Source organism: Dromaius novaehollandiae, chromosome 1 (assembly GCF_036370855.1).
Source record: "Dromaius novaehollandiae isolate bDroNov1 chromosome 1, bDroNov1.hap1, whole genome shotgun sequence".
Taxonomy (NCBI): Eukaryota; Metazoa; Chordata; class Aves; order Casuariiformes; family Dromaiidae; genus Dromaius; species Dromaius novaehollandiae.
In genome coordinates, this window is record NC_088098.1 from 45,668,822 (window position 1) to 45,682,711 (window position 13,890).

The 13,890-nt window shown below is 36.9% G+C and overlaps 1 protein-coding gene across 1 annotated transcript; it reads right to left on the bottom strand.

The window, feature by feature from the left end:
* Positions 1-803: 803 nt before the first annotated feature.
* On the bottom strand, positions 804-12,447 carry LUM (lumican). The gene is made up of 3 exons (XM_026104133.2): positions 12,209-12,447; positions 8,221-9,117; positions 804-1,858 (listed from the first exon to the last, which is right to left on the bottom strand). The coding sequence occupies exons 2-3, from the start codon at positions 9,095-9,097 to the stop codon at positions 1,704-1,706; spliced, it is 1,032 nt and encodes a 343-aa protein (XP_025959918.1). The 5' UTR covers positions 9,098-9,117; positions 12,209-12,447; the 3' UTR covers positions 804-1,703.
* Between the last annotated feature and the right edge of the window lie 1,443 nt (positions 12,448-13,890).

Sequence of the window (13,890 nt, forward strand, 5' to 3'; positions counted from 1 at the left end):
AATCAGACATGAATCTTGTTTCGAAACCTGTATAAAGAGACTACTTCACTAGTTCTAACCATTCCATAGTGATCCCCGCTCTTCTTGATGTTTTTAGAAAGCCCTAGCTTTTGGATTTTATTCTTATATGAAAATTCTAGCTTATTTTTAACAATTATTAATTGTTCATTTAACATTATTTTCTAATCTACTGTATATGGAAAAAATAGTAATACTTATGAATTCTACAAGTAAAAATGTCAAACAAAAATGAGGAGGGAAATATTTGCATTGTCTCCTGCATCTCTCCTTTTGTTCTAATCTCAGATTTTTTTCTGAATTGCCTGCTGATTCTGAGCATCTGGAGCTGTCAATGTGCCGACTACAAGGCTTGCTTTCTTTTTTTTCTTTCTTTTTTTTTTTTCCAGAGGTGATGGTTTCTGGTTTTGCTATGAAAACTAGAAAAGTTTCTGTCTGAGTGTTTAATAGTTTAGTAGTTGAAGGGAAAACAGTACCCATGGGATGGTCTGTGTCTGCAAGCAAGCCATTTATGGCTCAGTTACTGGCACATTTATTTTAGTATGTGTTCCAGGACGCAGACAATATTTGGACAACTCATTCCCAGATAGCATGTAGTAGTTTTCTGTCATTGGCTTCTGAGCGATTTCATTGCTCTTTTGACAAGGCTGGCAAATTAATTTGGACAATTTCACAGTGCTACGTCTCCCATAATGCAAACTCCATAAGGCATGGACTCAATGTCAAACACAAATGCGGTGGAGTACATAAAATTGTATGTTTACAAACTTATTGAAACTAGAAAGTAGAGAAAACAGTTTATTTAACCTTACAATAACTTTTGCAAAATATAATAGCTTAGATTATTTTATTTTAACCTGAACTTTTTTTTTTCAATTTATAAAAGACTGAAACGTAGTTGACAATGATATGGATACAACAATGCTATTTGCTATGTTTTATTTTCTACAGTCTGGTTAAAAGTAGCATGCAAGTAATTGAATAAAAATACTTGTATACATGATTTATTTTGAAATAACAATTCTACCAGTAATGGATAAAAATCTTGCCATGAAAGTTTAAATGAAAGTATGACAAAAAGAAGAGTAAACAGTTTTTTTAACCTGAAAAATGTTCTTGTTTCCCTATTATATTTCACTTATTCCACTTATTCTTTATTCTCATGGGCTCTTAAAATTTCTTTTCATACATTTTAAATTGCTTTTATATTGTTAAATCATTTTATTTCCTTTTTAAATGATAAAAATGTGAGAAAGGCATGAATAATTAAGAATATTTGCTTGCTTGCAGGAGCATCTTGTATTTACAGAGGCTAGCCCATCCTGCTCAGCACTGTACTGAAACCCATCTGACTTCCACATACATCTGTCACTGGCTGACATGTACTGTATGCATGGACATAGTTTTTTTACAAGATTGAATGTTTTTCTTCAACTTACTGGCCAGACGAGGGCTTATATTGTGCTGAATCAAGCCATTCTTGTACTTCCTAAATACAATCATTTGTAAAAATATGCACAAAGATATTTCCTTAAGGTTGCCAAGTGCATGCTAAATATTAACAAACAGAATGGATAATATGCAGATTGACACTTTTTTAAGGCATATCCTAATTTTAAAGAGCTATTGTGATGTAATTCGTATAGTTACGACCCCTAGAAGGCAAATGGAAGCTGCGAGGTGCCTCACTCCAGCGAGATCTCAGCCGCTACCCGAAGGCAGTTGTACATCTCCTGAGGCAGATCAGCCCGAGTGAGATTGTTTCCATCCAGGCGCAAATGTGTGATTTTGGAATAGGTCAATGGTCCAACAACCTTACAGAAGCTTCTCAGTGGAAACTCTGAAACACAAAGGGAACATGAACAAGAGAAAGCATGAGTAATTTGAACAAATCAGGACAAAAATATTATTTTTCTCTCTTTTTTGTTTTGAAATTGTGGCTGTGACCTTGAATTTATTCTATTATTTTTTCAACATTTTGGGTGTCCACTGATGTAATTTGAGGGGTTTGTGGGAGGAGATGTTCTTATTGTGAATTATGAGATGTTCAGAATTTCGAGACTGGATTTTTCAAGTGCTCCGTGCTCCCAGTACCCACCTGATTTTTAAGACTTCAGTTCTTATTTAGAGGTCTAATTTGTCATTTATTAAAAAAGAGAAGATGAATAAGGAGCGAAACCGGGGCTGCAGAGGGAGGAAGAGATTGTGCTGGGTGTATTATGGTGGAAGAGAAAAAACAGTGCTACGTGAGAAATTGAAGGAGGTGAAATGTCTCTGGAAAATTTGGAAACAGGATAGGTCCTTACCCTTATGAAGAGTCAATCCTGTGGCTGTCTGTGTCAAGTATTTTCAAATATGTTGCTTTGATTTATTAGTTTCCAAATGAAATTTGGGGCTGAGGGCAGGGAGGGAGTTGTGCATTTAAAATTGTATAAGTGAACTTTTCCAGAACAGCAGGGTTAGAAGGTAAGTGCAGATGTAAAGAATATTTTTAGAAATATTTATTTTACTTTATATATCATGCTATATACCCCCTCTATTCAGTTGAAGTACATTTTGGTTTCCATAACACCAGGCAGATTTGGAATGGAAAATTATGTCTTGCATCTTATGAGATGAAATATTAACTGTCAGAAGAAATTAAATGAAGTAGAGAAACTTGGTGTTTAATATACACAAGCAGGCATACATATATACCATACACCTCTGGCATGCAGAAAAGACCTATCCTCAAGAGATAAAGTATGCATATAAATCTAATATTCCCTGCATGCCATGTTGTGTAATTCTGCAAAGATGGTCCTTTATTTTATATCTCTGTTTCTTTTGATTAAGACAGAGAATTAGTCTGTTGAAAAACACCATCAGTGCTAGAGAAGTAGTGTGAAAGTCTCACTCTTTTTAGGCCCATTGATACTAATCAAATTCAAAATATTTTAAAGGGACTCCTGCCAGGGAACCCATTAGTATGCTGACAAATTTCACACCTTCAGTTGTTTTTATGTTGCAGAGGATTGACTGTCTTCTGAGAAATCAGGGTAGGGCTCTCAAAATCAGGAGCACATGCCCTAGTGAATCCCAGTCGTAGCCCCTCCTAAGTCCTAATGCCATACATATTTTCTGTGTGACTAGTTAATTCATCTAAGAAAACTTGTCATTAATTACTTTCTGCTGTAATACTAAAGGAAGTAGAAGAATTATCTTTCATATCCCACTTTAACTTCAGTGGGGTTCTTCCAACATTGACACTAGAATCACCTGTTGTCATTGACAAAATATGGCTTGTACGAATGTACACCCATCTCTATAGGCAGCTCTTTAAAGTATGAAAGCTTAGGTAATTTGGTGGACACAGAGTTATGATGTTGAAGAATGAGTAAAGATTTGCATGGCTTTCACAAAGTAAGTGTTTTGAATGGGGGTTAGAGAAATGTATTCAAATGTATTTCAAATATCTCCCCTTCCAACCACTGAAAACAAATTCCCAAGACTTTGAACTCATTTGCTTGGCCTACAGATTATACAGTCAATTATTTAGGTCTACTTTTGTGCAAATAGTTTGGGTGTAATTTATCAGCATTCAAACAAACATGAATTCAAATATAGATTTTTTTTTCATTTTTTGTCATTCAGGGAAAAATAATAATCATATTAAGTATTTTTGTTGAAGGTCATGCTTTCAAAAAAACCTGTTTCTAAATTTACTTACTCATTTCTCCATTTTGTTACCAATTTGTTTTTGTTACTATTGTTCTATTTGTTACCACATAGCATTTGGTGGCAAAATAAGATATATACATACAAATTGGGTAGATGCTTAACTTTTTAAAGTATGTAAACTTCATGCATGTAAATGGCACTGTTTATCTGTGTTACTAAAAGAAAAAGTTGTGCAGACAGTGTTTATGAGATTGGAAGCACCACTTTGGAAGCAGATTCTCATCTAGTTTTCACATAAATCAAATGAAGACAGCCAAGGACTTCAGTGTCCAAGCTCCAATACTTGGTCCATAGTGTTTGCATTTGGATATTAATTTATTATACAGTGCATATAATTGTCAGTTGTTAGAAGCATACTAGAAATGTTTGTTTACTGATTGCAATCTCCACCAGTAGAACATAAAGTAAGTGGGTTTTGTGAATACACTTAGTGTGCTGTATGTGCAGAACTTGTATGTTCTGTATGGGAATTGCAATCAATGAGACTATTAGAGTACTGTTGCATAATATACATCACTATCTTACTTCCTCCTTTATTACAGTGATTAATGTTACAGATGTTCCTCCTAAAATGTCTCTGTGAATGAATCAGAGGTGATGAACCTGGAATTTTGCCACTAGTGTGACATTCATACTATGCCAGCACAGAACTGCTGCATAAGCTAAAAACAGGGATAGTAACACAGATTGGATAAAAATTAGATTTTCTTCTAAACAATTATTTTATCACTAAAAGTGTCCATCACTATAAGAAATTCTGATATCCTAGCAAAATGCCTAATATCTGAAAACCTGCAATAATCTGCGAAAAAGCAATACATACAGATTTAAAATCATGGCCTGGTACTCCATTGAAATTGTAGTCCATACCCCATACACTCTTTTGTATGCCCCATGATGCACCATGAACAGGAACACACTGCTCACACATGACCATAGAACAGAATGGGAGCACAAAAACCCTTATTTTGGGGGCAGAATAAATTTTTGGCTGTATGCTACGCAAGACTATATTCCTTGTACATCGGGAGAGTAAGCAGTCTTAAGCTGAGTGGAAGATTAACCATGCCAGGATTCCTAGTTTAGGTATGCAGTATACTGGGCAATCTGAACAGGATCTACAGCCTCATAGTCATCCTTGGTCTGTGCTCACATCTACCATAGTGATTATATCTGTGTCATTTCTGTATAGACCATGGTAAAAATTCACTTTGGGATTGGTGGAGAGCGCCAGATAAAAGGCCATAAAGCACCCCCACAGCTTGCTCCATTTAGAATAAATACAATTATGCTACAGTTATTGATCCAGCCAGTGGGCTGTAACAGAATATGTGACCCCTTAACTGTCCTCTGGGATGTTTTCACCTTTCTTCTTGTTATATTCCATTCGTGTGGTATCTTATTGCTAGGGCTTCATATGAAAACAATAAGTCTTTTATTAATGCTGTGCAAGTGCAAATGAAATAGGGAGAAGTCACGCTGTGGAGCCTGTTTTTGTATCATTGACCGTTTTGGATTCTATACTTTCTTCCATCCTGCAGAGTGTCTTTTGGACTAGGCAAATCTATAATAATACATGCACGCACGCACGCACACACACACATATATGCTTTTAATCCTAATGGCATGGTAAAGCATGGGAGCAAACCACTGTTTAGTATTAAGCAGGGAATTTGATTCCTGGATCAAACTTGCTATGAATAGGACATTAGGGGGAAAAAAAAAAAAAAAGAGAGAGAGAGAAAGAGAGAAGGCTCAATTTTAGACATTCTGAACTTGAAGTCTGGAGACAGCAAAGGTATTTACAAACCTTCCATGATCCTATGTTAGCTTGGATATCCAGCTGCTATCTAGTGCAGTTGATGGACTATGCTGTTGATACCCAGCTACATGCAGTACAGTGGCTGTGCTTTGATTTATCAACTAGAGATCAGAGGAGTTATTCTGAATTTGTCTTCATCCTACTTTGCTATCCTCCTTGCCCACTGCTCCTCACATCACAGTGAAATGAGAGCAGAACACACTGAAATGAAGCTGATTGCATTATGAAAGCTCTTGATGTATATATTTATCACCCCTTGTTCAGCGAGCTCCAAGTCGTTCAGATAAGAACATTCCCCAGGTAGGTGTTTTTTTGAGGTATAGCAATGCATAATGACTGTAGCAAGCCCAGGATGAAATCCATGGACAATAATTTGGAGAAATAATTCCTTTTCTTTCCAGTAATATTGAAAGGGTTGGACTCAGGTGGCTCCTCCTCAGTAAACAGATAGGCTCTGAAGTGAATAAAAAGATACCTAAAGGTATCTGAGAAAAAGGTGAACAACAACACACAAAGAACTCTGCAGAAGTATGTTTACATGGGGTTTCAATATAAGTGAAAACTTCAAGCTATGTAAGCATGATCTGAAGGGTCAGTATCCTTTTTAACTGTTGAACAAGTTTTCATTAGCCCTAATACAGAAGTTTCTCCTTCTCAGTGTACATATAACTTGGGGGAAGGTATGGAAGGAAAGCTGGCCTTGTTTATAGTCATCCTTAGTCAAATCTCTGGGAAATGGGAGTATTTTATTAAAAAAAGAAAAAAAGTTGTTTGTTGAAGCTCAATGGTCAATGCAGTCAACGCAATTTTTATAAAGACTAAACACTCAGAACTCCAGGTTAGGTATAATAAATCAAGAACTACAAAGGCTTTGCTCTCCTTGTGTCTGGTACCTCTTTAAATTGAAATATTTATAGCTAACAAAATCTTGTCACTCATTGTTTATTAGCATATTAGGGAACACAATATTATGCCTGTGAAATTAAAGGGTTAAGAAAATTTATTATGAAAATCTGCCACATTTTCTGGGTAAGCAAAAACAGTAAATCAGAATTCTCTGACGTCATTCGATATAGAAGCAATGATAGTGCAGAAGTAACCAGTGGACACCTATTCCCCACATCATCACCTGCCGCTGCTGATCAGTATTCTGGAATTACAGGTGTCATTGAAAAAGTCATTTGTTGTCACGGTTGCTCAGAAGTTCTTGGAAATATGAATGAAAAGCAAACTTGGTGCCTAGATATCCTCCAGAAGGCTCAAAACAACCACTGTAAGCTTTAAGAATAGCCTCATTTATCTCATAAAATGGTAATTCTCATATCAAGTGATGAGAATTTAAACATCATCATTGTTAGCTCTTTTAGGAGCAGTGGGAGAGTGATAGAGTTCTACAGCTTGCCATAGTTGGTGTTTCAGGAGGCTAGTAGTAACCTGTTGTTTTCCCTCATCAAAATGAAAAACTGACTTGTAATAGGGAAAAAAGCATAACATTGAGGAAAATGTGAAGTGTAGTAAATAAAAAACATTTTAAAAGGTCTTTCCATCTCTCTAGCAAGACCTACACTAAAATGTTTTGCTGCAATGGCTGTGTCTGTGTGGAGTATGGAAAAATTAAGTCTGTTAGTTAACACTGATATCCTATGAAAGTCCCCTGATGGATACCAGTAGGCAAACAGAAGAGAATTTTGGGAGGTTTAGTTTATTTCAGTCATAATGATGATGTAAGACCTCCTGCAGAAAAAAAAACGTGATGTTTGATGTGTACTGCCTTTCTGTTTGGGGCCACAGCTGACTAAGGTATAGCTAGAATGGCTCTCAAGTGAGGGCAGATGCTGGACAGATGCTCCCACCTTAGGATTAAAACAGCCTAGCAAAAGCTCTGTCTCACTAGAAATTTCTCTGCCCTGTGGACTTCCATGATCTCATGCAAAGTGTGATATTAACTGACTTTAGAAGGAACTTTTTTAAAATCATGATTGAATCAGACAAGCTTGCCAACTGGTCATGCAATGTGGGAAATGGTAATGAAAAGAGGAAACAGTAGGGGCAACTCTTTTGGGGGATTTCAAGATGGGTTTGGAGGGCTTCTGCATGTGAGGAGGAAAGAGAGGAAAGAGAATAAAGCAGCTACTTTGTGGTGTCTTTTTCACTCTGCTATGTGCCTGGTCCCTTATGCTTTTTTTCTCCTCCCCCTCTGTTTCCCTTTAGCACTTTCAGTACCAGCTTTTTGAATGGCTACAGATACTGTAGTTTGATCTGCAGTGGATACCAGTCTCTTTTGGTCGGCTTAAAAATTCTGAACTTCGTCAGCATTGATTAAACATTTTCTTTTTCCTCAACTGTATAAAACAACTCAATTGGCTTCTATGGCATTATTCCAATTTACACAAGATGAGGATCTGACCAATAGTACCCACAAGTCATCCTGCTTATGTATTATAAAAACTAGAACTGCCCGTCTGTAACGGGTTCTAACTATCAGAGAAATGCCTGTCTTTAACAATAATTTGAATAATAAGCAGAGAAACGCCAATGTGCAAACAGTCTGGCCAGCACCATTTCTTCAGACTGGTTGAACTGCCCTTTTACATACTGACATCCACCATTAGTGTCTTGACTATGATAACTGTTAATAAAAATATACAAATTTAACTCACTGTTTATTTTGTTGACTTGGAGGTAGAAGTTTTCAAGGTTCTCACTGACGGTTGGAATGCTCTTCAGCTGATTAAAGGAGAGATCCAGCTCCACTAGTGATGTGATATTGAAGACATTGCCTGGTATTCCAGAATCTGTTAATTTATTGTGGGATAAACGTAAATATTGCAGGGCTTTAAAACCTTGGAAGTACTCATCAGGAACATTGGCGATCTGGTTGTTGTCAAAATACAGCATGAGCAAGGAGTGAGGCAGTCCTGTTGGTAGCTTCGTAAGTTGATTGAAGCTTAAGTCAAGATACAGAAGTGAATTCAGGCCTTTAAAAGCCCCAGAAATAGATTCTGCTTTCAGCTGGTTGTTCTGGAGGTGAATGACAGTCAGATTCACCAGCCCCTCAAGTGCACTGGGATTGACTTTTGTGATCTTGTTGTGGCTTAATTGCAGGTCATCCAGCATTTTGGGGAGTGGTCCAACAGCTTCAGTCAAATTGTTATAGTTAATATGAAGTTTCTTCAGATGTTTCAGTTTAGAGAAAACTTTTCCCTTAATTTTTGAATTTTCCAAATGGTTGTGATCTAGGATCAGCCACTGCAGGTCTGTTACATTATCAAATGTATTCTCTTCGATGCCCTCAATCATGTTGTTTCGGAGATAAAGGTATTTTATTCCACTTGGTACAATTGGAATGGTTTTCAGTTTAAGATTGTCACAATACATTGCAGAAGGATAGCTTAAAGGACAATTACATTCTGGGGCACAGACTGCTGCAGATGGCCCAAAAGGATCATAACCATAATCATCTCCAGGACCATAGTCATATTGGCAAAAAATGCCACTAATCAATACCAGAAAGACAGGTAGGCAGTTTAGAGTCATCTTTGCAATGTGTCTTGTCCCTGTATGGCGGAGGGGAATAAAAAAGTTATAATTTTGAATCTTTCTCTTTTTTGCAATATTTACCATATAAAAATTATGATTCAAAGCTAATTAATTCAGGCTTCCCATTTAAAGTTATTAATTAAGAAAAAAGTATTTGTTAGTACTGCATTGTTACTACTGTAAACTTATAGTCGTCTTATTTTAATCTGCCTTCATAATGTGAAATTGCAGGTCATTCTGATGTAACAAGTAACACATTTTTAACATCATTATGCAGCCATTCATTAAGTGACAAGAAGGAAAACAATCCAAATTTTTTAAACTTGGCACAGAGGAGTTTTCATTTTTGCTCAAGGTCATGTTCAGAGGTAGTTTTGCCATTCAAATTCTATCAACTGTTCATTGCTATTCCTAATATATTGAAATGCCTCACATTTAAATAACATGTGGTGATTTGGCATAGGTTCAGAAAAGTCAGGAAAGTTGCAAGACACCAGTAGCTTGATGCTTCTCCTGGATCATGCTTTGGTTACCCACTAAGTTTTATGTTCAGCTAAAGAGGAAACTGATGTAAACATACAGTGCATTCTCCTGGAGTTGTCAAACACCCAGCACTGCATATGTGTGCTTAAGTATACTCTATATAATATGGATCTACTGTGGATCTGAAATGACTGGACTTCAGGTAATGTGAACGGCCTCACAGATTCTCTTTTTTTGTATCCATATAACAATAAATGTGCTGATTGCATTATGTGACCATTCTAAATCAATAGATCGATAGAGCACTTGGTTCATATATTTGGCCTTCTAATTCACATATGGCAAAAGGATGTTCAGTGCCCCTGTGCTGTGGTCCATATAAGCGGTGTCTCCTTTTTAAGGGAACGCATTTCACTTATCTGTGAAGATTAGTATCTTGCTGTTATTTCTTACAACCTAGACGGATACTGTGTTGGACAGTATAACTCACTCTAGTGTCACTGAAGTCAGTGAGCTTACTTTGATTTACACCAGTGAAAGGCAAAGCTCGGTATACTTGAGCTCAATTCAAAGAGTAAGATGGCTAATAAAATCCTTATAATCCCCCTTGTTCTTGAATAATTTCAGAAAGTATCCATGCACAGCTTGTAAACAGACCACCAGATGTTGATCTCAGATCCAGGCAATCCTCCAGCAGAATAAGTTAGTCTTGTTCCTGGTTATTATTTAGTGTTATGCAGCGGACATAGTGTTAAAATGCAGAGCAACAGCTCCAAATTTTTCCCCTGTTCTAAATTTCCTTGCTTTTATTGACTTGGTAAAAGCCACACTGCATTCTGGTCAGTTAATAATGTTCAGCGGAAGGACCTCTAAGCAGGGCCTATTGATCTCATGCAGTGCAGCGCACAGATTTTAAAAAAACATTCTTATGTTATCTCCAGCCACTCATCCACAAAGTCCCCCTGCTGGATATTAAACTGCCAAACTTGGACTAAAGAGGACGGCTGCATATCTTTCCTATGGTGTTGCTCCTGTCATATTTGCATAATTGGAAATTATAGGGTAGAGAAATCTTTGGGAAGCTTTGAAATGTAAATTATCAGTGTGGTTTTCTTTGTCTGTTGATCATTACTGCATGCGAACATACTAAATCAACCTTCAGTCTCCTGCTGGTGTAAATAAGTACAGTTTATTTACTGTACTTTGAAGTCAAAGAAGCTGCACTGGTACAATTCAACTCAAAATCTGACCCTGTTTAGGTACTAAACAGTAAGGATGGAGGAATTACAGTTTCTGTACTCCCAGGTATAAGACAGAGTGAAGCCAACTTCTTGGACTTCACTCTCTGGCCTTACAGTGACATTTTTACACAGCTGCATCATTTTAGAGTTCTATGCATACAGTAGCATAAACGACCTATTTTAGATGCAAATTCCATTGCTTTTGTGGTCTCAAATTACATTTGTAATGTTTAATTTTATTACTGATTTCATAGGCTAACAATTCTTTTAAAGAGTTTGCAACATTTAAATATTCTGCAAAACCCTAGAAGTACTTTAGTGAGTTAGAAGACAGTTTTTTGAATAATTTCATGAACATTTTAAAATTTAGATGACTATTCTATAATGCATGTGCATACGAGCATGTGTGTGACAAAATAGCACGGTAAAGTGACTACGTAGTGCAGCTGTTTTATTGCTGGGTTCTTTGTGCTTGTATCTAAATGTTTCTCTGTCAAAAGTGTAAAGTTAAGTAGATTGTGTGCACATGCTTGGATGTTACAATGAACTGTATGAATCCAAAAGATAACATCAGTTACATTCTTACATGCTTATTTTATAACATAAGCATGTTTGAACTAATTGCCTATGTTTGTTCTTTTCAGATTTTTTGTGAAATACCTGTGAAAACATTTGTGAAGTTACTCAGGCGACATGCCAGAACGTACTAAATGGCAAATCCACAAATTTAGGAAAATGCTTACTGCAGCAGAATAGACAAACTATTCAAACTATTTTGGAACTAGTTTATACTACTCTGATTCTAAAGTTGTCATGAAATAATACATGAAATATATATAACTCAACTAGCCTTAAACTAAATATATCCTAATTCTGCAGTGTACAGTATGCATACAAGTTAGTATAAAAAAGTTTCAATAGGGTATTTAAAATGTGCTTTAAAACGATTAACTAAAAATGTCAAACTACCTCTAACTCTCCTTTCATTGTTTACTTGATTAATTATTTAAATGTCTCTATACCTCATCTTTTTGTAAAATGAAGCCCAAGTGACTCAACAAATGAAGAGAATTGGTATGGAGCTTTCACTAATAGATTTGTGAATGAGTAAGTAAAGAATGAGCAGCCTTTTAAAAATTGCTTTGCACCGTACATCTACTTCTTCCTTTGAAGCAGAACAGCGCACATTGTAAAAAAGAGCAGCGCTGGTGCACAAAACATGTGAGGTTGTTTTCAGGAAACCAAGAAGGCAAATGCACTAAACAACTGTTGATTTGTGTTCAATTTTCAAATTGGCAAACTTGTCCTGACATGTTTTCATGTTCTCATTACAGCTACGTTCAAATAGCTGAACATTACAGTTAAAACATGCAGCAGCACTTACCTTACTGCCTTGAAGCTGCTTTCCTTAATTCCCAGAGCAGATGCAATAAGGGACTGTATCAACCAATATATGCTGTAAACAGTGTCAGGAGGTAAACGTCTGCCAGATCCTCTGTGTTACAAGAGAAAAAAAAAAAAAAAGCCCTAGTCACGCTGTGCTCTGAAGCTGCTATGTCATCATGGTGATCTTGTGGTGCGGCATGTACAAAAATGCAGCTCTGTAATGAAGTGCAGGTGGATACCATATTTTGTACAAGGACAACCCATCTACTATTCCTTTGGGATGAGAAAAATCATCAGTGTTTCACAGACCTGAGAAAGTTCAGACCACTAGCCATAGCCTTACACAAGGAATTTTTGTATTTCAGGGGGAAAACAAGTTATATTATAAAACAAATTACAAACAGACTTTTGTTTCCCAACTTATTTTACACTGCTAGACATGAGCTAAGAAATAGCACTCAGACCTCAATGCTGCTATGCTTTTTAAGCCAAGTGACTCATTCATTTTTTTTCTTCTTTTTAACCTCCTTATGTCCACAGTAAAATATCCTTAATAAAAATTTAGGTTAATGATCATGACCAAAGATGCAGGATTACCTCTGAATTATAACCTTTTCCCCAACATAAAATGCTGGGTTCAAAGTTTCTTCCACAATGCATAGGAATTTGCTTGGTCTGGAGATTTTCCTTGGTGATTGAATGCATGTATGTTTAATAAAAACACATCCCAGGAACAGTTTTTCAGCAGTTACTGTAAGCTCACTTTAAACGTTTGTTCATTTTTGCTGTTACAGCTTTCTCTTACTTTTCAGAATCTGGAACTACTCAGCTTTACATTGTCTGTTTCTTATTCCATGGATGTCGTTCAAGAATGCATCTTACAGCTTGGATGAGAGTGCTATTTTAGCTAGGCAAAAGCTAATGCACTAAAAGAGTTTAAATGTTTAAAATGGGTCTTTATGTTTCTGTCAGAACCTTTCCTTATCTCTGATGGCAGATGCCTCCCTTTTTTATGGGACACAAGCTCTCTCCTCCAACTTTGTTTGACAAGTGTGAAATACGCATATGGAAAGCACACACAAGGCATTTTAAAGTGCCTTGTGTATTTAACTGTAATTGCTGTTGGTACAACGATGTAAATACTCTCGTATTTTAGCCCAGATTGTTTTTGTCTGATATCACGCTATTGGAGTGAATGACTTCTTTCATGACTTTTCATTACCCATTTCTTTGTTAAATTTAATCTTGCCTTAACTTACATGCCCATGCAGGGAAGTAACTTGTCTATCTGTATGAAAAGTCACAGTACAGGAGCGGGCGGGCTGGAGGTAGGAGTGGAGTCGAGCAAGTTCCTGCAGAAGAGAGGCCTGGATGTTGGCTTCACCCAAAATCCACCAGCTGATGCCTCCAGGCCTCTGGGCCAGTGGGGGTCCCTGGGAACAGGGAAGGGCCTGGTGTGATTCCCTTCACCAAGAATGGGAAAAAGGCAGCAGGATTACAGATCTCTGAGCCACAGTTCCTACATTTCTGCAGTAACACAATGATGCAAACGAGTTTGCTCAAGACAGAGTGCCAAGTGCCGTTGCAGCCCTCAGACTGATTTTTATTCTTTTGATGTTTTGACGTCATGCCTATCACCCTGGTGTGGGAGAACCAGTTACATGTTGGGAAACAGCTGGT

What these genes read in the sequence shown, in the direction of transcription:
- LUM (XM_026104133.2), bottom strand. Translation starts at nt 9,097, where the DNA reads ATGACTCTAAACTGCCTACCTGTCTTTCTGGTATTGATTAGTGGCATT. An exon ending in CCAAGTCAACAAAATAAACA is followed by an intron (nt 1,859 to 8,220) that starts GTGAGTTAAATT and finishes TTTGTGTTTCAG; the next exon opens with AGTTTCCACTGAGAAGCTTC.